General features: G+C 43.6%; 1 protein-coding gene across 4 annotated transcripts in view; it reads right to left on the bottom strand.

Annotated features, from left to right (window-relative positions):
- Positions 1-275: 275 nt before the first annotated feature.
- Positions 276-24,112, bottom strand: part of srgap1a (SLIT-ROBO Rho GTPase activating protein 1a) — a 97,187-nt gene continuing 73,350 nt past the window's right edge. The window contains exons 12-22 of one of the 4 annotated variants that reach the window (XM_078257624.1): positions 23,518-23,551; positions 22,030-22,090; positions 21,190-21,267; positions 20,801-20,935; positions 18,709-18,814; positions 18,270-18,494; positions 16,377-16,456; positions 11,723-11,903; positions 9,776-9,913; positions 2,333-2,714; positions 276-1,111 (exon numbers count right to left, since the gene is read on the bottom strand). In XM_078257624.1, the coding sequence (XP_078113750.1) occupies positions 704-1,111; positions 2,333-2,714; positions 9,776-9,913; positions 11,723-11,903; positions 16,377-16,456; positions 18,270-18,494; positions 18,709-18,814; positions 20,801-20,935; positions 21,190-21,267; positions 22,030-22,090; positions 23,518-23,551 (1,828 nt within the window). In that variant the 3' untranslated portion in view covers positions 276-703. Of the gene's footprint in view, positions 1,112-2,256; positions 2,715-9,775; positions 9,914-11,722; positions 11,904-16,376; positions 16,457-18,269; positions 18,495-18,708; positions 18,815-20,800; positions 20,936-21,189; positions 21,268-22,029; positions 22,091-23,517; positions 23,552-24,112 lie in introns of all 4 variants that reach the window. The other 3 variants (XM_078257623.1, XM_078257625.1, XM_078257626.1) reach the window with 3 other exon arrangements.

Below are 24,112 nucleotides of genomic sequence, written 5' to 3'. Positions count from 1 at the left end.
AACAAAGTACCGTTAGCTGTTAAAGGCTCTTCAGGCCCGTAATCAGCCCAACCCTCAAACCATTTCTGTCCAGGTAGTCACAGCACCTTTAAAACATGTGAAATCAGTTACATCTCAAAGTCAATAAGGCCTTTGAACTAGTTCACATCAAATCCAATGGCCCTCCTAGGGAAGAGCAAAAAAACAAAAAAAAAACACACACACAACAACAATCTAGTTCTACAGTATGTGTGAGAATGCCACTGTGGCCACTACAGTTCTCATCAAGCTCCGTTTCAGTGGTGAACAGAGGAGCTCCATGCAGCGTGTTCTATTCAGAGTTACATAGTTCATCAATGTCTGCACACTAAACTAACTAGTGTACACTTTTCTAAAACCTTGAAGGAAGCCTTTGTGATTTGTTGTTCGAATTTCTTAAAAAAAATAAAAATACATTTGTTTAATAATAATAACCTAAGCATTTTTAACACATAACTGCACGTTATTGAGACAGAAGGTCTGTCATCACTCATACACGAGTCTCTCAGATCCCGTCAGAGTCCTCTTTATGAGATTGTTTCAAAACACCACTGTCCAGCTTTATGTATTTTACACGCTCTTAGATATTAGATGTTGTATGTCCATCGACAGTAGACACTGGTAGCGTTTTGCAGCCCCCTGGAAATGGATTTTTGTTTTCCATCTCTGGTTCCTGTGCCAGAGGTTACATGGTGCAGGACTTGTCCAGAGGGTCCTGAGGAGAAGCAGCTGGAGGATGCGGGGCCTGGCCGGATTTGGGCAGGACCATGGGCTTGGGCCTCAAGGCGGGGGGTTTGAGTTGCACCCCCATGCGGGGCGCTACCAGAGGCTTGAAGGTGCTCATGGTATCGCTGGAGGAGCTGGTGCTGCGTCGAATGGGCGGCTCAGTGTTGGCGGTGGACCTCAGCATGACGCCGTGGATGGGGCTGAGGGACTCGCTGGAGCTGGCCGGCGTGGGACCCCCGCCGCTCCCGCCGGAGGTCTGCCGCTGCTCCAGGGTGTCCAGCACCACGTCGGGGGCGTGCTTGGCCGAGCTCTGCCGCTCCAGCTCGCGCAGCTCATTCAGAGCAGTGTTCATAGTTTCTTCTATGTCCTGCAGGAGACAGAGAGAGAAAGTGTAAGACAGGAGGGGGAGGGGAGGAGGGGTATGGAAGGATGGTTATAACACTGGTGAGAGAGATGAGCGACAGACAGGAAGGCTGGGGTTAAAAAAAAAAAGAAATATGAGAGGAATCTAGAAGAGAAGGTAGGAGGGAGAATTGAAGAGAGGTGATATAAACAGCAAAGACGTGAGAGATGGAGACGATAGAGTACGGCATGGTAGGAAATAGAGCTGGGCAATATATCTATATTATATCGATACCGTGAGACTAGATATCGTCTTAGATTTTGAATATCGTAATATGATATAAGTGTTGTGTTTTCCTGGTTTTAAAGGCTGCATTACAGTAAAGTGATGTCATTTTCTGAACTTACCAGACTGTTGTAACTGTTCTATTATTTGCCTTTAACCTCTTAGTCATTATATCCACATCACTGATGATTATTTATCTAAAATCTCATTGTGTAAATATTTTGTGAAAGCACCAATAGTCAACACTACAATATCGTGATATTTGATTTTCCTCATATAGCCCAGCCCTAGTAGGAAACATAAAAAAGCGATGTTAACAGAGAACCACAGTGAGAGCTTAAAAATAAATAAAACCCCAAGCATGCATTATACATGCAGAGACTTAGCAGAGTATTACTTTGCACCGGCACCGTTGCCTCTGCATGCTAATGACTGTGGACAGCGAAAGGAGATGCAGAGATGACGAGGTATGTTCATCTGAGCATGCTCCCAGTAGGCAGACAGACAGCCCAGCACAGTGGAGTGCTCCCTGTGAACTCTGCTCTCTAACTGAGGCTCTATGCAAACGGCATTCGTGGCTTTACTACTGTACTGAGTATGTGACAACAAATTAGAGCCGCAGCCTTCCTATCAGCAGTGATTCAATAATGGATGTCTGCTTAAACACAACATATTACCAGTTAGGCATTGGTATATTTTGTAAGAGCTGTTCATATATCAGAGTTTTTTTTTGTATGCTCACAAGCAAGCCTAGAGTAAATATTCTGTGACGGGTCCCAGTGTCGAGCTATGCTCCCTGCTGTCTGCCTGCGAAGCTAGTCTTTTGCGTGTATTTAGCACACGGACACAGTTGCAGCCAGAGGAAGCAGAAGACAGGGACTGACTATGTTTTTACAGGGCGGGGCAGGGCTTTGATGGTGGAGGGAGCTGCGGTCGGGTCGCCGCTCGTCCCGCGCTGACCTGTGCGATGGTCTCCGGATCCAGGGGCTTGCCGCCGTGGTGGTGGTGGTGGTGGGGGGCGTCGGTGAAGCCTGGGTACTGGCCCGAGGAGGTGGAGCGGCGGATCGGGGGGCTCTCCATCTTCTTCAGCGACTCGTGGCGGCTGATGTTAGTCAGACTGCCATGGCCAGTGCGGCGGCGGCGTTCAGGGCTGTCCGCCAGCATGTGGTTGCGACTCCGCAGCATGTCCCGGGGGCTGAAGTGGCCTAGAACCGGGGAGCCCATCTCCGGGGTGCCTCCGTGTCCTCCATGACTATGCTGGGAGGGATGCACCATGCAGTGAACATCACTGGGGCGGGCAGGGGGCCGCCGAGATGGGGGGTCTGATCTTTTCTTGTGCCTGCTGGGATAGAAGAGTGGGACGGAGAGGAAACAACAAAGCAAATCATTCATTTATTGCATTACAGCTTTTTAGCATCACCTCATACCCAAACATTGCCCTCTGAGTTAAGCATTTTATCTTTTTAATTACAGCTAGTGTGCCACTTTGCATCTCCCAAATGTAAACATTTTAGAAAAAGAAAAAAACAGCCTTGTTTTTAGATTGACTGCTACGTCTTCAATAATTTAAGCCTAAAATGTATTTATTTAAGCCTTACATTTATCTATTTATGGGCTTCCTTTGGGTCTTACTCTGAAAACACAGTAATGCCACACATTACTCCACACATGGAAACCTTCCAAACTGGATGCTCAATTACAATATGTGGGCATGCATCCTCCTCCGCCACTGTGGAAAAAACCCCAAAACAATCATCAGTGGTGTAAGAGGAACACTGACGTCAGTGCCAAACAGCAGCTTATTTGGAGAGCAGGTAGAGTGGACCTGGCTAGCAGCCATTGGAGGGAGGCCTGTGGTTTGTCAGAACACCAAAACAAAAGTCCCTGGGAGACGCTACGGCTGCCCTCCATCTGAACCTGGACCAGCACAGCAGCACCATACACACCTGATATGACACACACATTTGAAACACGGAGAGACAGAGCTGAACATGAATGCATGTGTCTGATCAGGCACACACACAACCACACACACTCCTTAATACGTACTTGTTTGCTGAGTTATGCACAGTGGTACTCCACAGTAACATCTCCTTCAATGAAGTGGTTCTATTGCTCCATAAAAGGCCAATAGAGCAGCACATCCTCCTCACTATGGCTCCAATAGGCTCTGCCTATTTATGACTACCAGCACTACACTAGCTACAGACAGACTGAGTCAAGAGCTGTAATGTTTAATCCAAGCAGCTATCATCACTTTCACTCTAGCAGCTAGATGACTGAAACATATGTTTACGCATGGCTGTTGGCAAAGCACTAAAATGTAATCGTAATAATTTAATTGTAACGTGACATCTCATTTAAGGTAAAAAAGGAAACCGATATCATTTCATTATCGTGTACTTTTTCAGTCGGTAGAACGTTTTCTTAAATGGTGACAACTTTAGAGATATTAAATCCATAACATCTAAGAGCTGATACATGCCAGGTTAACTATTTTATTTCTGCATTATTGGTTCTTTGTGATGAACAAGTATAGAATTACTCATCCTTTAATTACTGGCTTTAATGGCTTTGTTTGGCAGTTTACAGCTGCCTAATGAACGCTGTGTCAGCCATTATCATTAAGATTTACAGGCAGCTTCATCACAGCGCTAAACTTAAAGCAATAATGAGTATGGATATGAAGGACCGTGAGGGTCTTAAAGAATGTAATTGCAGCTCTTTGCGTAAAGCCACAGTGCTGCCTTTTATCTCCCCAATATATTCATTTCTTCGCAGAAAACTACTCGTCTTGCATTAACCAGAGAGTCTCAATCCAAGCGGCCATGTGTGCTTATGTAACACTATGAAACCCGTACCTGCTCACACACTGCAAAACATTCTGAAGTGTGAACAAATCTCTTAATGTAAAAATAGTTTTTGTGTGCATATTAATAGTGCTGAAGATAGTTTAGACATTGAAAAATAAAGACTTGTTGGTGGGCAGGTGTGCTCGGCAAGAGAAATATATATATATTTTTTTTTTCTGACTGCAGTGAGAAATCTGGATGAGTAAACAACTGCAGCAACTACTGACAACCTGCAGGGGGAGCAGTCTACATTCATAACACCAGCGGCCCTTAGGGACAGAGTGTACAACAGGCACTGCAACTCTCTACTCTGCAAGCTGTGGCCACACTGACAGCTCAACTCACCTAACGTTTATATGGCCCTGGCTAATTAATGATGTCAATCACAAGGCATTCTAGGAGTTCCTCTCCATCAAAACAAAAATGGACCAACTGATCCCGTAAATGTGGATCCTCTCCACTAACAGAGGGTACTAACTTAATCTTCTTGTTTACCGACGCTCGCTGTGATCATGATGCCACACTCTACAAGAGGTCCTGTCTGGTGAGTGTGTTGTTGTTGTTGATGGAGAACACCAGGAGAGGAAAAGATTCTAAATAAAGCTCAGGATATAAATGATTCAACACACATGAGGGTTGTCTGAATGGAAGAGCAGAAAAGCGAGTGGGCAGGGGGTGGGGGGGTAGAAGAGAGAGTTGGGGGTCATGTGGGAGCTGGTGACAGGCAGAGAGTGTTGTAGAGGAGCGTCATTAAGGCGGATGTGAAAAAGACAAGTACCTGCAGTGGTGTAAATATTGCCTCTAGTATGAATCATCAACATTTTAACGGTGAAGTAGAGGGAGTGGGCGTGGCTTTGAATGACACAGCATTTGTTCACGTGCTTGGCAAAAGGGAGGAACAGACGCTTCAAGGTGGCTTACTCCATCAGCAGAAATGCAGTGCAATGCAATGAGGAGTCGAGCGGGAGACAAAACTCTGGCACGCAACCAGCAGACGCTGCCAAAAAGTCTGAGGTGTGACTGGATATGTGTGCGTCTCCTCTCTGTGTGCCATCCCTCCCTGTGCATGTCTATATATACAGTATGTTGTGTACCAGCTAATACCAGCTGGTATTTAATACTCATCATAATAAAATAGAGTAGGAGAAGTTGATTTCTCCAGTAGCAATTCTGCGGAGAGAGGTGAGCTGAGGATACAGGATGACAGGAGGAAGCATCAATGTAAACACCGAGGATTGGGTGCACACCGAATCCATTCCGATTCACAAGGTCCCGATTTGATTACATTTCCGATTCGATATCAATTAGGTTAGGGAAATTTCAGTTACAATACCAATTTTGCTTGGGTATAAAAGGGATTCTCAGAGAACTTGAAGAAACTCTCAAATATGTTTTTATAATGGACCAGGTTAATGTTTACATTAAGAAATGACCCCCCCCCCCCCCAAAAAAAACAATTCCAAATACTTTTTACTTAACAGGGCTAACATGACAGTCGTTAACAAACTACAGCAGTCGTCAACACAATATAGTGCAAATGTAGACTACAGCCAGTGAGTAGAGGGACCATGTTGAAGAACATTCTATACAACTACACCATGGTAAACAATGAAAAAAGCCCCCTCTCTGACTAATTGACAGTACTTCTGGTCTTTACAGTTAATTTTAGCCGAGAAAAGGTTCCTGTGAGCTGGGTACAGGGCATCGCGAGGTTAAGGTCATTTCAGCGGCCGTTGCAGTAGAGTTTAGCCGACAAATCGTGACTGTCCAGCGGCGACGACAGTTAAGTTTATGCCCCAAAATGACTAACGTTAGTTAAGATTAGAAAAAAAAGATTGTGGTTTGGGTTAAAATACCGGTCCCCTTAAAGGACAATTCCGGCGCAAAATGAACCTAGGGGTTAATAACACATGTGTACCGAGTCGACCGTTCTCTGGGATATGTTTTCATGGTAATCAAATGTTTCTTTGGTTGAAACAAGCTAGCGCAAACCGCTGATTAGTGTATAAAGACACTACCTTCGGGTATACAGGCAATCACCATCTTGGGAAAACAGTCACGATCAGTCGAACGACCAGCGCCCTGCCTGAGCTATGTTTCTGGTTACTGGTTGCAAGGCGATCGGGGTTCGACTGATCGTGACTGTTTTCCCAAGATGGTAATTGCCTGTATACCCGAAGGTAGTGTCTTTATAAACTATCTTTTTAATAAACTGTCTGTACACTTACAAAGTTCTCAATGCTTCGTTTAACATGTAGGGACCCTCATTATGCTACCGTGGAAGTGTGGTGCTATTTTGAGCCTTGTTAGTGGTATAGAAATAGCGATATATTTTTACTCTACCAGTGCCCCGAATGCCTAGCGTTGTAAGCTAATCAGGGGTTCGCTCTAGCTTGTTTCAAGCTACAGAAACATTCGATTAGCATGAAAACATATCCCAGAGTACGGTCGACTCGGTACACAAGTGTTATTAACCCCTAGGTTCATTTCTGGAATTGTCCTTTAAGTAGTACTCCCGGGACACAAACACACGTTTCCTGGGTGAAAGTGTTTGTTTTAACCTTAACTTCTTCGGGGACATGAACTCCGCTCCCCCGCTTGAAAGCCCTGTGTGTGTCACGTGATGCTCTTATACATCCGTGGTGAAAAGGCATATATTAAAAGATCGATTTGGGCATATTATTAATCGATATGAGATCACTCACACAAAGATTCGATTGAAATAAGAGAATCCATTACTTTAACTCAGCCCTATCATACTACAGGCGAATCTGACACATTCTGTAAAACTGCTCTCAGAGCGAGCTTGCATTAAAGTAAAAGGTTGAAAACATGGTTATTTTCAGCAACATACAATAGTCCAAGTCCATCTCTATATAAAACATTTAAAGTCTCTGGAGTTTGGGTATTGGTAGTCACACCTGAAGCTATTTAAGCATCTTAGATGATGCAACACTGAAGTTGTTCCTGTTGTCATTATTGGATTTGGCCGTGTTTCATTAGATAAAGCCAATGTGAATTCCAAGATGTGTCGTGGTCATACATTGGTCACTCTGGTGTCAGGAGGACTGGCACTATATAACAGTGGGATGCTTGATAACCATGAGAACATATGTCTCAATGTCTACTTTATTCTTGAGTGCAGTAAGAAATCATAAATACCCTAATATGTCTAATGAACGTAGTTATTCTACAATACTGCAAGAACCATTTTTTTTAGGCACTTTGGTAAAATATCGTGGCCGTTTCTTTTCCTTTGGATTTTTTTTTAGGTCATTACATTTCTAAAAAATGATCTTTATCTAGTCAGCAGCTGTGTCTTTTAACTTCTCATGCTAATGTTCCCTTTCCAACCAGATCACTGCTGCTGTACAATACACACAAATACATACACTGCAATATGATATAATGGCCCTGGTTACAGACTGACAGGCTGAGGGTTGTAGGGACGGGTTTGAGAGTGTAGAGGGAGGGAGGAAGGGTTTTCATTGTGTGTGGTTTTTTTATGTTCTTAGAAAACGAACAACATCTAAGTAAATAAGATAAATAGGTTTGGACTTACAACTGGAATTAAATGTTTGTTATTACACAGAGAAAGTACCGAAAAAAGATAGGTACCGTTGGGTACGTTTATTTGACCAATTCCAGTACCTGGAATGCGGTACCGGTAATATAAACGTTTACAGAGTGATAATACGTGTAATAGAGGATTTTTAAACAGCTCTTTCACAGAATTAAATACAGATGTGCCTTGGGATTTTGGCTTGCACTTTGGTGTCTCTTGGGCACAAAAAGTTTGAAAACCACTGGTATGGAGAATGCAAAGATTTTTCAATGCCAGATTCCTTATTTAGGTCCCTTTATACAGTGGTGTGAAAAAGTGTTTGCCCCCCTTCCTCATTTCCTGTTCCTTTGCATGTTTGTCACACTTAAGTGTTTCAGAACATCAAACCAATTTAAACAATAGTCAAGGACAACACCAGTAAACACAAAATGCAATTTGTAAATGAAGGTGTTAATTATTAAAGGTGAAAAAAAATCCAAACCATCATGGCCCTGTGTGAAAAAGTGATTGCCCCCCTAAACCTAATAACTGGTTGGGCCACCCTTAGCAGCAACAACTGCAACCAAGCGTTTGCGATAACGTGCAATGAGGCTTTTACAGCGTCCTGGAGGAATTTTTGGCCCACTCATCTTTGCAGAATTGTCCTAATTCAGTTACATTAGAGGGTTTTCGAGCATGAACGGCCTTTTTAAGGTCATACCACAACATCTCAATAGGATTCAGGTCAGGACTTTGGCTAGGCCACTCCAAAGTCTTCATTTAGTTTTTCTTCAGCCATTCGGTGGTGGACTTGCTGGTGTGTTTAGGATCATTGTCCTGCTGCAGAACCCAAGTTCGTTTCAGCTTGAGTACACGAACAGATGGTCGGACATTCTCCTTCAGGATCTCTTGGTAGACAGCAGAATTCATAGTTCCTTTTATCACGGCAAGTCTTCCAGGTCCTGAAGCAGCAAAACAGCCCCAGACCATCACACTACCACCACCATATTTTACAGTTGGTATAATGTTCTTTTTATGAAATGCAGTGTTCCTTCTACGCCAGATATACTTGGACACACACCTTCCAAAGAGTTCCACTTTTGTCTCATCGGTCCACAGAATGTTGTCCCAAAAGTCTTGGGGATCATCAAGATGTGTTCTGGAGAAATTGAGACAAGCTTTGATGTTCTTTTTGCTCAGCAGTGGTTTTCTCCTTGGAACTCTGCCATGCAGGCCATTTTTGCCCAGTCTTTTCCTGATGGTGGAGGCATGAACGCTGACCTTAACTGAGGCAAGTGAGGCCTGCAGTTCTTTGGACGTTGTTGTGGGGTCTTTTGTGACCTCTTGGATGAGTCGTCGCTGCGCTCTTGGGGGTAATTTTGGGCGGCCGGCCACTCCTGGGAAGGTTCACCACTGTTCCATGTCTTCGCCATTTGTGGATAATGGCTCTCACTGTGGTTCGCTGGATTCCCAAAGCTTTGGAAATGGCTTTATAACCCTTTCCAGACTGATAGATCTCAATTACTTTCTTTCTCAATTGTTCCTGAATTTCTTTGGGTCTCGGCATGATGTGTAGCTTTTAAGGATCTTCTGGTGGACCTTACTGTGTCAAGCAGCTCCTATTTAAGTGATGCCTTGATTGTGAACAGGTGTGGCAATAATCAGGCCTGGGTGTGGCTAGAGAAATTGAACTCAGGTGTGGACAACCACAGTTATAGTATGTTTTAACAAGGGGGGCAATCACTTTTTCACACAGGGCCATGATGGTTTGGATTTTTTTTCTCCTTTAATAATAAACACCTTCATTTACAAATTGCATTTTGTGTTTACTTGTGTTGTCCTTGACTTTTGTTTAAATTGGTTTGATGTTCGAAACACTTAAGTGTGACAAACATGCAAAGGAACAGGAAATGAGGAAGGGGGCAAACACTTTTTCACACCACTGTAGACATTGTTTATGATATGCAGTCCAATACAGCACAGCTATACAGCCGTGTGAAAACAAACCTGGTGATGTAGGCCTCAGAGATCCTGGTGTCAGAGGGTGAGCTTATGTCTTTTCCCGAGCATTTATCCTCTCCAGCATGGCCGCTGCTGGCCTCGCTGTCAGCCTTCTGACTCAGAGTGTCTGAGAAGGTGTCATCTCTGGGACACAGAGACAGAGTGACATTGAGACATGGAAAGAGCAAGAGGAAGTGACAGAAAGAAATGAGAAATCAGCAAATCAGTCGATCTTTCATATTTGCACCGTTCTTCAATGGCAGCATGCCCCCCCCCCCCCTCCCTCCCAAGGTCCACAGAGTCAGATGAGTCATATTCCTCAGCCTCTCTGTATTCCGGTGATATACTGTGACACACACGCACATACCCACACCCACACACAAGCCAGCTGTATGGGTTTCAGTGAGGTGTATGACTGGATACTGAGCACAGTTGGTGTCTGTCAGGTGGCAGTAATCAGAGCTACTGAGCTGCAGTGCTGCCTCTGATGTGTACTATCCCATATTAAAACATAGTCACTTATTTAGTGTATCCACATGAATGCACGCAGACGGAGACAGAGCAAGGACGAGCACTTTTCCAAAGCAGAGGCAGCAGTAAACAAAATTTACGCAAGAAAGTTTGAACAAGACAGTTGAGTCTTGAGAGAGACATCCTGTGCTAGAGCGGCCTCTCAGATGTCTCTCTGCACGTTTTATTCTGGGCTCTTTTATGGGACAAGTGAAGATCACAACCCTGTGTGCTCTTACACTCCTGAGCCTGCTCTGTTTGAGTAGAGAGCAGGATGTTACTACGCTCGGGGACAACCCGTAAAGCTGTAAATCCCCCTGCTCTTTCATTAACTAAGAGGACACCCCATCAGCAGTGAATCATTGATAGCGGCACACTGACGAGGGAAAGAACAGGGGAGGAAAGAGGGGATTCTAAATGGCCATTTTGTCGGCCAGCTACTAAGTGATTGGTGTGATTCTGTTCCCGTCCTAACGAGACAGTGAATCCAGTCCATTAGGGGCCAGCAGTCGCCATGGCAGTGTGTGTGCTTGTTAGTGCTGAGAATGGGGAACAGTGACAGAAGGGCTGGTTGAGGACCCTGGAGATGGAGAATGCTTCACAGAGAGGGGACAACAGCAGCGTTGAGGACAAACACAGCTGGAGGTCCTCTAAGCACGACCCTACAGCCAACCGCTAAGGCTGTTGAGATTAGGCATTGGCCTGGAATGGTTAGGGTCAGGACAGCCCATTGGTCAGGGGATAGGACCTGAACAAATCGGTCTTCCGGTACGCATCGGGGCAGTGACACTGTTTAGCAGGTATATTGTTTACCGTGTTCATCGTCATCTTAGTTTAGCATCTTAGCATGCTAACATGTGCTAATTAGCACTACACCAGCTGAGGCTGATGAGAGGGACCATGATGAATGTACAAGATTTCATGGCAATCCGTTCAATAGTTGCGGACATATTTCAGTCTGGACCAAAGTAGTGGACCGATCAACAGACAGACATTGACTTCACAGATTAGAGCCATGCTGCTAGTGAGGCTAAAACCACATGAGCTTTGCTTTAAGGCTACAGCACTCACACAGAATATGTAAAAAGGCATGCACTGCTTTATAAAGTCATATTTCTATTGATTCTTGTTTTCAAAGAACCCAAAGAGACTAGGTCGTTAGAAATGATCGGACTGGTATTAGTATTCACTTTGCGTGCAAACTCTGTGCATAATTCAGCTTCTTTGCTTGCATTTAAAACAGGAGAAATCACAGATCTGAATATAACCTTTATTATACATGTAACTTAGAACATGTTCTTGTTAATTCCTATATTCTATATATCCTACATTCATCTGCTGTTATTCAGCCTTAAAGCATACTCTCATACGCTTGATGCTGATTGGATACATTCATGCATTCCTTAGTCATATCTAAAATAATGCTCAATGAAAAACACTCACATGTCTTGGACCACAATATATTGGTGTGGAACCAGGCCATCGATGCCGTTGTGCCGTCCCTCCCACCAGTCTTCTGATGCCCGTTGATACAGCAGCAGGGAAGCGCCCTTCTTGAAGGACAACTCTCGGGAAGAGCGCCCAACGTAATCAAACTTGGCAATGGCTTCAATGGGCTCGCCCTCTGTCAACAGAGAGAGAATTAGACAGGTCAGGTATGTCAAACAGGGCAAAGACCTCAAGTAGAGATGGCTCTTATTGCATGTGCAGATATTTCTAATGATTAATACAAGTGGTGCAGTCTTACGAAATAAAAATCTTAATCCGGAGAGATAACACATGCGCTTAAATACATGTTGGCTCTGATGGAGGAGAGTCTAGTCAGGTCTAATACTGGCATGTTTGTGCACGAGGATGCTCATGTGTGACAGTTTGTGCACATGGAGTTCAAGTGTGCTGAGCCAGTTGGTTGTTTTAGTTGTAGTCAATAGTAACCTGGGTCTACAACACCAGGCCAGGGCAACAACAGGCCCTGAGGAGCTTTAGCAGGATATTTATAGAAGCTGTTGAGAGGATTTCTATATGACTCAGGGGCATGCCAGCCACTGTATGGATCATTAGACTGGGTTGATACCTACTCAATAACTGTACAAGTAGAGCCTGGGATCAGTGACATGGGAAAGACAAGTGAAAGTTATTACAGACAGTAATAACCAGTGGTAGATAGAGCAGTTTTATGCCTCATTTTAATGTATTATTTGTGTTATTTTTTGTGCTGATTGCTCTTTCTTAGTCTATTATTTTGAACATCAGTCTTATATTGATGTCTGTCCTAAAGATACAGTCGATTTCAAAAGGTACAAGTCTCCGAGCCAATATGCATGCACTACAGCAACACAGGTCTAAAATAGTATCTTTATTCCTCCCTCACTCCTACCTCTGCCCTCCTCTTATCTCACTTTAAGTCAGACAGACCCCCCTGGACAGACGTAGCCTCACCCTAACACATGCTCACTATATACACTGGGAACAGAGTAAATGGCTAAAGCTTGTATCGGCTGTGAAAAGCCATCATGGTATATCTTTCACAGGAGCTTGGAAGTATTTCCCAGATGAGCTGAGAGGCCAAGTGAGAGAGAAAATAGAGGTGTGATTCTGAGCAGAGCAGAGGTTTCTTCATTTCTCTCTGTGTCCTGTTCAACCTCATCTTCTTCTACTATATATATTTTTTATCAACCTTTAACTTGCCACCTTCCTTGCTTGGTTTGTTAGGATTGACTGGGTGGATGTGACGTGGCTCCAATAAAATAAGACAAGCAGGAATTTACGGTCTGAATTAATTGGGCTGCACTGCAGCGGACAAGGCTGTTAATAAAGTTGACGGAGCCCTATAGGTACAGAGGATTTCTCTTCCTCTCCATTTTCTCCGTCTCTCACTTCAACCTATCCATTCTGCAAATGTTTATCCACAGTCCGCAAACGCACACACACACACACACACACACACACACACACACACACACACACACACACACACACACACACACACACACACACACACAGTGTGCAGGCCATAAACTCAAATCTCAGCGTGGTAAAGGATCCCCTCTGTCATGTTTTGCAATTATAACTGAGAATCGCTTCAGACCCAACCACCCAAGGTTACACATGCACGCTCACACTGCGAATGGAGTTATAGAAATGTTGAACCGTGAGAGCTGGAGGCCTGTGGTGTAAGAGATACGAACTGTCAGATGTTTTACACAAGCCAGTGGAGCAGAGTCGGGGTGGATGTTGCTCTACATCCATGTTCATACATAGAAATAGGGGAGCGGAAGCCTGGTGTGAGATATGGTTAGGATCAGTACAATAGGAGAGGGTGTCTTTTCCCTGAAGACAAATATTAATCTCAGATGCTAGCTGCTACAAACAGAGCAGGAGACTTCATGCTGGACTTAAAAAGATGAATGCGGGTTAGATGAAGCTCTTTATGGGGAAAAAGGGACAGTACAGTAAAATACACTGCCCTTTAACACTATACAGTATGCCTGGGGCACTTGACAACAAGGACATCCTGCTACACTCTTGCGAAGTGATATATAATCAATGTACCAGTTAGTTCACATTTGACATAACAAATTTCCCAGCAGATAGAACATCAATGTATTGATGGTGTGTGAGAAGTGCCACTCCAAACACAGACAGTTAATCTGCAGGCTCCTTGAGACTGACACGTGTGTCCGCCCCGAGCAGAAATATGCTGAAAGACAATGACAACATGCCGATGATTAGCGGGTATAACGTTTACCACGTTTACCATCTTAGTTTAGCATGTTAGCATGCTAACATTTGCCAGTTAGCACAACACACAAAGTGCAGGTGAGGCTGATGTCATTGGTTTTTGAGGTATTTGGTCATAAACAAAAGTATGGGAGAAAATAAAGTTTTGACCTGATGATGGCGCTATATAAAAAGGAAAGGGATCTCAAAAGTTGTTACAGTTCTCCCGAAGGGAGACATGAATGTGCGTGCCAAATTTCACAGAATAAGTGAAATCTTTGACCTCATGGTGGCGCTAGAGGAAAAGTCAGGAGATCACAAAAGTCTGTAGGCTTCATCCTCTGGGGACCATGAATGTCTGTACAAACTTTTATTGCAAATGACTTTCTGCTTATCTTTCGGTTAATCGGATGCTCAGCTCTGTTACTCCAATGTAATGCTAATACACAAGAGCCACAAACTGGGACTATACTAAACATCTGGCCAGTCCAGAACACCTATCTAAGCTAATGAGCTCTAACACACTCCGGGGGGGGCTGCGCCCATGAGGGAGAATCATTTCCGGACAGCTACTTAGACCAACATGTGGAATTACTTTACTCCTCTCTCTTGTCTGCCTTGTGCTCACTTACTTTCAGGGCAAAGAGGGCAAACACATTTCAAGCCTTGAGAAGAAAGTGAACATATAACTGGCATATAATAAACGTCTGCAGAATCAAGTGCTGGTAACCGAACAGGAAAAGAGGTTTGCTTTTGTGTCTGAAATCCAAATGAGGTCATGGGGATATAAAAATAACTGATGACAATAACTTGACCAAAGTTCAAGACTCCGCAGGGAGGGACTCAAGTCAGTGAGGACATCCTCTCAGTCTGCTCAGAGAAGCTTTTGGAACAAAACCATGACAGCAAGGGATTTCTGGAAAACATAATCTTCCATTAATTACTCAAACAGTTGATAGCTGCCATCTGTGTTTTACAGGGGAATCCTCACAGAGAGACGCTTCCTTGGCTAATCAGATGTCCTTTTTAATTATGAAGGACATCATGATGATGACTTTGATTTGGAAGCAGAGTGATTAACAGCTGATGTAATGAGACCAGATCTACCATATTTCCATGATCTCTCTATGGAGACTGATGACGCATTGGTGACAGGGAGCCCGTAAAATCATCTCTGGGTGTGAGACAGGATTGGGGCAGTTGTCACCATGGAAACAGGTTTAGGGAAAGTCTGTTACTAAGGTAAGATATGAAGCCTCAGCTCAACTATAGGTTGACTCTTTTTGTCTCACAGTGACTACATCTTGTCAGCTCTCTGTCACGGATATTAATCACTTTTTAATGAGCTGGAAGTTGTATTGTCTTTATTTTTTTATAACAACAATGTCTGACCCTGGCTGATATTTTGGTTTCAAATAACTCACTATTTGATTTAGATACAGACCAACTGGTATTCATTTCACTCAAACAAAGGACCACATGTACGATCACACAAATGCGCAATATCCCGCCAAGTCTACTGTATCCTCCAGTGTGTACATGAGCTGGGTGTTCTTTGTATTTCTTCATATTTCTCTTGGACACATGGAAATGTAGTTAAATGTAAAGTAAACACAGGCCGTACAATATGTGGAAAGCTATTAAAACCTGACACTTTTGACACACACTCCATACATTGGCTATTATTTTACAAATTCACTGGGGAAAAAATGAAGGGAATTGAACATTTTTAACCCAAGACTGCGTCCCTTGGAAAACAAGATTTCTCTCCCAAAAAGGTCCAGTTGGTGTAGACCACCCTGGAATTAGTAAAAGGGGGAATGTGACAGTGTCCCGAGGCCCAGAGAGAGAAGCTAAATCATTAGAATATGAATGGCGGTCCATTACTGTGAGCCCAGTTCCTTGGCCCTTCAAGGTTACTGCTTTTAACAGGCTGAAAGGCAGGATTAGCTGCAGTGAGATGCAGAGAGCTGGATTCAACCCTCGCAGCACCACAGACACAAGAGCAAGTTTCAATATGGACATAACGTTTAAGCAGAGAACAGAAATGTACTTTATGAGTGAGTGTGTGTTTCTTGATAGTTAAGTTGAATTTATGTAATGTTAAATTAAGCTTGGTTGGTAGAGCGCACGCCCACATGTAGAGGTTTAGTCCTCGACGCAGAGGCTCAGGGTTTGAATCTGACCTGTGGCAGATTTCCTGCATGTCTTCCCCCTCTCGCTCCCCTTTCTTATCCAACCTGTCCTATCAATTAAAGGCGGAAATGCCCAAAAAAAAATGCAGTTTGGTGGAAAACAATAGTGCAAAAAGGACACTTGTACACATTTAATTGAAGTATGTGTTATTATGTACATACAAGTTTGCATAGTTACTCACCGTCCTCGCTGGTGTGTGTCTCTGTCCCTCCCTCATTTTCTACTTCCTCCAGGGCTCCATGCTCACTGTAGGGGCTTTCACTGTGGGGGGGCGACAACAACAATGCACACTGTCAGGGTCACGGCCAAGGCAGGGTCAGGGGTCAAGGGATAGTTTCATATGAAAAAAAAAAAAAAGCCTGTATCTTTTCCTTCACTTCTTTTTCTTCCAGGAAATAAAAGTTGTTTGAAGACACTATCTCCTAATTCATTTTTTTTTAAAACGTAAGACTTTTGCTCAAATTACAATAGTCGAATTTCAGTGAAGATGGCAAGGAGGAGGGAGGTTTGTACAATGAATAGACGGAAGACGGAAGTGCAAATAGCGGTCATTATTCTGTGAGAGGCTTAGATCCTCCGTCTGTAGTTGGACCTCTGTTATGGCGTTTTTCCATTACATGGTACCTGCTCGACTCGCCTCGTCTCTACTCGCCTCGACTCTACTCCCCTCACTGTGCGTCCGTTTTCCATTGCAGATTTTAGTACTGCCTCAGCGTGGCTGGTCGTCATAGCGCCGCCGCGGGAAACTGCTGTGACCTAACGCAACACACACACAGAACGTGGAAGGTGTGTTGTTGCAAGAAGACACATTTTGTTTCAAATGAAGCTGGAGGCAGCAAAAAAAAAAAAACCACAGCTGGCTAAACTATTTAAAAATGGCGGGTTTGTTCAGGACACCCCCGTCTGTCGCTTTCACGTCACCTTTTGGTATCGGGTCAGCTTGCTTGGAACCTCGACGGAGGTGGTACTAAAAAAAGTACCTGTTAGCAGGTACCAGGGACTTTTTTTCGTAATGGAAAACCAAAAAAGGCGAGTAGAGTAGAGGCGAGTCGAGCAGGTACCATGTAATGGAAAAGCGCCATTAGTAAATGGTCTTCTTCTGGCATGGTGTTGAGAGAGCTACTGGTAATGCCACACACACAGTTTACCCCTGCCAGGATCTAAGTGTCTCCTCCCCTGCTAGCATGTCACCAGTCGCCTCCTCTCCTGCAAGAAAGGGAGGAAGCCAAGACAACAAATCTCCCAAGGGCTTCATGTGCGTTGCCGGGAGGGGGTGGGGGGGACATGGCTGCGCTGAGATGGGAGATTAGCTCTAGCCAGGGATAAATCCCTGTCAGCCTGTGGTGATGTGGGGGCATAGAAAAGGAGAAACAAGTGATAAGCACTGCTTACATATGTGGAGCTGGCAAAGGGCCTCAGGTATGACTCAGGTCTGTTTGACTTCAGTATGTGCTGCAATTCACCTAATCATCCTTTCCCTGCCAGGTGACCCCGTCTGATTGCGGTAATTAAAGTGATTGTTTCAGCCTGTTTCACTAAAAAATTTAGTTTAATTTAGAGTCCACCATGTAAAGTCAGCGCTGAAACACGCTCTCCCCTGTCATGTTCCTTAACCACAGACGCATAACTGGAGAGGGTAATTACTCATATCAACTCCACTGACATACTTCTGACACAGCTGCAGCGTTGAGAGCACATGCATACCTGCATGTTGAGTGAGTCCCAAATGAAGGAGGTTTGGCTGTGTGCCATTCATGGTAAGAAAAAGACAACCACCGGTGTCTGGCTGACTCTCAAACATACATGTCGTCGAGGAAATCTGTGCAGCTGCATGACGTTATCTCATCAGAACGCCTTCCATCTTCCCTTTTAATCCTGGATAACCTACAGCTTCACTGCCAGACACCGGTGACAGGGTGGCCTTGTAGCTAGACGGTGCGCGTCTTGTAGCTCAAAGATCTAAGGTTGATTTGCGATAAAGCCATTTGAGTCTTTCGACCAAGAATTTGAACCATGACCTGAACAGTTACCTAATGTTTGAGGAATTAATCAGCTAAATTGCATCACTCCTCACCAGTAGTCGCCTCCAGCCATACACTTCTCATAGATGGGCCCATCTAGTTCTTTGGCATCAGGAAAGATGGTCTCATGGTGGATGATGATGGTCTTGATGATCTCATTGACGTGGGCCTGGCAGGAGACCTGGTCCTGGCTTTCTGGCGTGGGCATGAGCGTGGGGCCGAAGCATATGGCCAGGTTGTACGGGTCCATCATGTTCTCGTCACTGTACTGGGACAGGCTGGAAAGGGGGGGTGGAAGGAGAATGAAAGAAAGAATGAAAGAAAGAAAGAAGGACAAATTGACCAAGTTAAAGCTGAGTGAGAGGACATTGCAGCGGGGAAAGTTTTTCACATCAAATCATGACAGTGAATGCTCTTCATTTAGAATGTCATTTACTAAAGATGGGGAAATCAATACAGGATTGATTCACTGGTTAGTGTCAATAAACTTACTGGTTGAGGAAGGCGAAGAGGTAGCGCATGACGATGAGGACTGATCTGGGAATGGTCAGGAGGATCTTACGGATGTATAACGCTCTCTCATACAGGTTTTCTATCCCTAGATGATTGTAATACAAGAAGAAAAATAGTGTTAAATGAATAAAGACTGCTTTGCTTCCGTCCATTCGCCTCTGCTGCAGGTAAAATGCATCACCTCATCTACCTGATGATGTCCACATATTGATTAGCACCACTTCCCAGCATAGAAATACAAGAGTACATGGAAGCTGAGCCAATTACTTATCAGAATTACTATAAGTCTCTGGAGGACCAGCAATGATTTACTAATGTAGGGATGTTTAAAGTGTGCGTGTGTGTGTGTGTGTGTGTGTGTGTGTATAGAAGCCACAGCAAATGTATCAACTTTGTGGTGGTGACCTCAGCCTGTGTTCCTCTGCTGACACCAAAGAGGAAGAGCAAGAGGAAGAGGAGAAGGAAGTTCAGCACTCTTCGTAACACCTGACAACGAGGACGCTAAGTAGTTTTTCCTGCTCTAAATGAAAACAGAATCCCTCTAAAACCATTTTGTCCAGTTCTCTATTCTTGCACTCTTTTCTTCTGCCTTGCAGAAATGAGGGTATTACCAACAAAGGAGTTACTTTTTCTCAAACATATTTATTGCATTGTCATAACTTTAAACAAGACTTCCGACCTTCAAGTCTTTCATTACTATCTTATTTGTTCCGCTGTGGTACTTGAAGCAGCCTATTTTATTTGGCTAATCTGGGGCTCTGCTTGGCTGCTAAAAATAGCCCTGTCACCCTCCAGCCACATTGTGCCTTCTGGGATTTGGGCTTCTGGAATACTTGTGATGCATTTCATTTTTCATGAATACCTAACTAGGATTCTGCAAGGCTCCTGAGCACTTCAGAAGCTACTATTTAAAGATCTATTCCATTGTACGCTTGTACATCACCTACAAACACACGTGAGAAACACCCACGCAAAAAAAAAAAAAAAAATCCCAAATGAAAGATATAACTTACGCCGCTTTAGTTAAAAAAGTCAACTGAGAGCAGTTAAATGGAAAAATGATCTTGTAGCTGGTCTGATCTGCTCCATATGGAATAAGCAGAAGGATTTTAATATGAAGCCTGCTGCGCGTTCAGCCCTCACTGCAATCACTGGCATGTTGAGCTGGGGAATGTAAACAGGAAATCCCCATAACTCATCCTGCACAAATGTGTAAAAGTACACCCAGGAAACGCACACAGACACACTTCGCACACTCACGACAACATTAGAAACACACATGCACATGGCACACACAAAGCTGCACGAGGCATTACAGCACCCGTTGTGCCCAGAGCCTAAAGCCCCACCCCCCTCCTCCATGTTATGTCTTAAAAGATCAGAAAAAGCCACACAAAGAGCTGACTGATCTGTGAACTGACTCACAGCAAAATGACAAAGTGACTATTCTTATGAGGACCTCAGTGTAGATTCAGCTCTGGATTCAAACGCCGCTCAGTGCTGGGGACATTTAACATTCCACCACGATCCTGTAAGTGTGGCCTGCTTTGTGCCACTTACGACAGATATCCTTCTCAGTACTCGACCAAATACCACAGAGTAGTATCAACACAAAGTTTCAAAGACAAGGAGCCATCTGCTGACAAAACACTACAGATGGTTAATTATACCATTTAATCTGAAGACTATATTTGATGGGAAATACAAATGAATGATGGTAAAGATGCTAGCTAATAAGACTAAAGTTTCTAACTTTGAAAATGTCCACACAGCACGTTGCAGACCAGAGTAGTGTTAGTGAGAAAGACAATGCCAAGTGCGTAATAAAAAAAAAAAGAAAAAAGTAAAGTAGACAGTCTGTGGAGATGTATTTTCTTATGTAAACTTGACGTCATCTGGGCCATAATCCACCTGAGTGGGATTCATTTCCCGTTTGAATGAAAAATGAAAAATCTTTTAACACAATAAAGATTCAACAGATAAACACTGTGTTGTAATGCCATGATCAACAACAAAGAGTTGCACTCAGAAGAAAACTACTGATCATGAGCAAAAGAGTGTGCGTTCTTACTGATGCAAGACAGCAGCTCATTGAACCTCTCTTTGGGGAAAAGAGGGTTCTCCAGACCGCGGAAGTAAAGTTTGAGAACGCCAGCCACCGAGTTGATGTCATGACCGTTCTCATCGTCCGCCAGGGGGTCGTTTCCTAAGACACAGACAAGTGAGAAGGTCAGTTGGACATCTCTAATTATTAAAAATGCATAATGATTTCATGTGAAATATACCTAAATAACTACTCAAAACGCCCACTGGCTAAAAATGGTCAACATCATTGATAATTGGTCCCTAATTGTACCAAAAATTTGCATCTGACAACAACAATGAGGCAAAAGCAAAGATCATTTTTTAGATCCAGGTGATAATGTGTAGCTAATATAGTTTAACAGATACATAATGTACCTCTTTCGAAAGAGTTCTTGATGTCATTGACTTCCAGCTGGGATCCAGATACACGGAATATTCCTTGATGTTGAAGGCCTGCACAGACAAAGACAAAGAAACAGACAGAGGGTAAGGAAGAAGGAGAAACAGACTGAAGAGGGTAATGGACAGACACACTCAACATGCTCATAAGTCCACTCTGATGGTTGCAGAAAAAAACTCCCTCACTCAGCAAATAAAGCCTACTTTAGTTGGACCTAAAAGGCACATCCTGTTCGTTAAGCCCCTTCACTTTTCTAATTAAAGATAATTAATGAGTCAGGGAGGCTTTTACTAAAGTGTCTCCCAGATGGGATTAGGACTTAATAAGGGGAGAGGTCAGGGGTCAGGAGGAAGCATGATTAGTCTGCTGTTTGTCTCTTTTAGATTTCTACGCCATTAGTTTGCTGCGCCATAAGATGCAGTAGACGACCCTACAAACCATGCTTATGAGTTTAAAAAAAGAAAAAGATCTGGTTGCAAACCCAATATTGTAACTCATAATTTGTGCCAGGCTAAGCTGTCTTGTTTGTTTTGGAAACTGGGTGTGAAAAGGCTGCACCGCTGTAAACAGGATGGAATCTGCATTTTCCCATGACTGAACACACTGAAACACCAACATGGAAAACTACACCCAAAACAATTAATGCTTGGAAACCACTGGTAGTGTCACTTAGTGTCAGATAGACTTTGAAATGAAAATGCGGGTTGCATTTGGTTTATGAGAAGAATTCGTCAAAGAAAATACAAATACAAGTTATGATTGCTTAATTGAAGTGACACAAATGTCCATACGCTGTACAACAACAACCAACTCACCATACAAATTTATGCAGCGGATACAGCTTTCAACCACACGGGGGATAGCTTGTCCAGAGTCCTTTGAAGGCAAAGTAAACAAAAACACCCAAATGTCAGATCATGTATAGTTGGTATTACATGTACAAAAGCTAGAGCCCGACAGATACTGGCATTTTGAGACATCGGTAATTGAGAATAATGAAAATTGTATGCAATAATAATATTGTTTACATAAAATAGATAGATAGATAGATATATCAAAAGTAAAGATACAAAGTAAGGAAAACAGTTCTACAATAGCAAGCATAACCAGTACTAGTAAATTTAAGATAACGCTAAGTGTAAATGTGATTCATATTTATATTATTTTAAATAACTATGAATAGAAAGACATTACACAAAACTTAATTTAGGTGTGTAGTATCAAATGCACATAATACATTTATTATGACAGTTTACCTCTCTTTAATTCCTTTTTGTACGTATATCTGAAAACATATAGTCCAATATATCTAATATATAGAACGATGATAATGGCCTGCTGACGTATCGGTCGGGCTCTAACAGAAACTGGTTAACCTGATGTTAAAAGTATATAAACATGCACACCCAGTGTAAGTGAAGAGGGAGGGTTACCGTTTTGAAATCTTACTGAGACAGACTGAGTTGACTTCACCAGCTATTTGTTTATGCCCAGTCTCCCATAATAACTCACTGATCATGAAACATCAGAAAATATACAGAAATTACTAACTAGCACGTACAGACCTGATGTCCAACACATTTCGATTGGCCTCCAGTGATGCTAAATATACTTTGTGACTTGTTATGCTAGCATACAATTGCACTCTGTGTTTAAATTAAGTAGAGCTTATCTAAAGAGCCACACACTCAATATGGAGCTCGGGGCAGGAGTGGCGAGGTTGAGAGGAGCAGCACCGTCTCCTTCAGAGAAAACACATTCCTCTCACACACTGGGGGTGCACTCTTGTTCTGCCTCGGTGCCAGCTGCCCCTGTAGCTCAGTGCTGGACAGGGAATCAGTACATGCCTTTAGTGATACAGTGGATCTTTACAGGATCTGTTTACAGCCCTCGGTCAAAACACAGTGACCATGCCAAAATTGATCTATTGTTGGAGTTGGGCCATGAGGGGTTGAGGCACAGGTCTGGTGCAGCAGGATTATGTAATACTCTCTCTTTGGATATGTGAGACTGGGGATGACTGCTTTTTATCACATAAATGTGATACCAATTTTGAAGTTGGAAGTGTTTCATGCTGGGAAACAAACCCAATTGAAACTAAAGATACAATTTTCTGCAACATCTCTGTTTAAGGAGAAAACCTTCAATTCAGTCTGTCTCGGTCTACTCACAGAAGTCAGGTAATGAATACAAGATATATACAAAGACAACATGAGGTGAAAATGTTGTTAGGGCAGGACAGATGAAGGAAATGAGCGCAGGCAAGCAGCATGGGCCCCCCCGAGATGCTTCAAGGTGTCTACCTGATGTCGAGCGTGCGAGTTCCGTCGTCCCCGGCTACAGAGAAGTGTCGCAGAGAAACAGAAAGAGAGAGAAAAGCAAGACCCGGATTAGGACCACAGCAGCTGCCCACCAAAGCTTCTCCTAAGAGTGCACCCTCATTCCACTCTGCACTGGCATCAAACCCAAAAGGAAGTGGACAGGACCAGGCAGGACCGGACATGGCCACCGGTGAGAGGCAGTGAAGAGGCCAGAGGAGGGAGGCAGCACACCTAATCAGTCTGGCATCTGCTCCCTGACTGCTATTTATCCTGCTGTATCACTGGCCTCTGCTCTCACTGTGGAGGAGGAGGAGGAGGAGTAGGAGGAGAGAATATCTCTGCCAGAGCAGCTCAGTGATGCCGGGTAGGGGTGCATGACATATCGACTCAATATCGTTATCGCGATATCACGTTGCGCAATATTATATCTAAATTGTCGCAATAAGTAGGCAATATTTAGTTTATTTTGTGGCGCGCTGTGTCCATTCCGTTGGCTGTGTGGCTTAGTTGTGTTTGATTTAGAGCCTGCTTGAAACGCTATAATGATCATCATTTCATTGGCCAGTTACCGTGCCAC

The sequence above is a fragment of the Sander vitreus genome, chromosome 8 (assembly GCF_031162955.1).
Source record: "Sander vitreus isolate 19-12246 chromosome 8, sanVit1, whole genome shotgun sequence".
In the NCBI taxonomy this organism is placed as follows: domain Eukaryota; kingdom Metazoa; phylum Chordata; class Actinopteri; order Perciformes; family Percidae; genus Sander; species Sander vitreus.
Note: the sequence above shows the minus strand (reverse complement) of the source record. Positions and strands in the feature narration are given on the sequence as shown.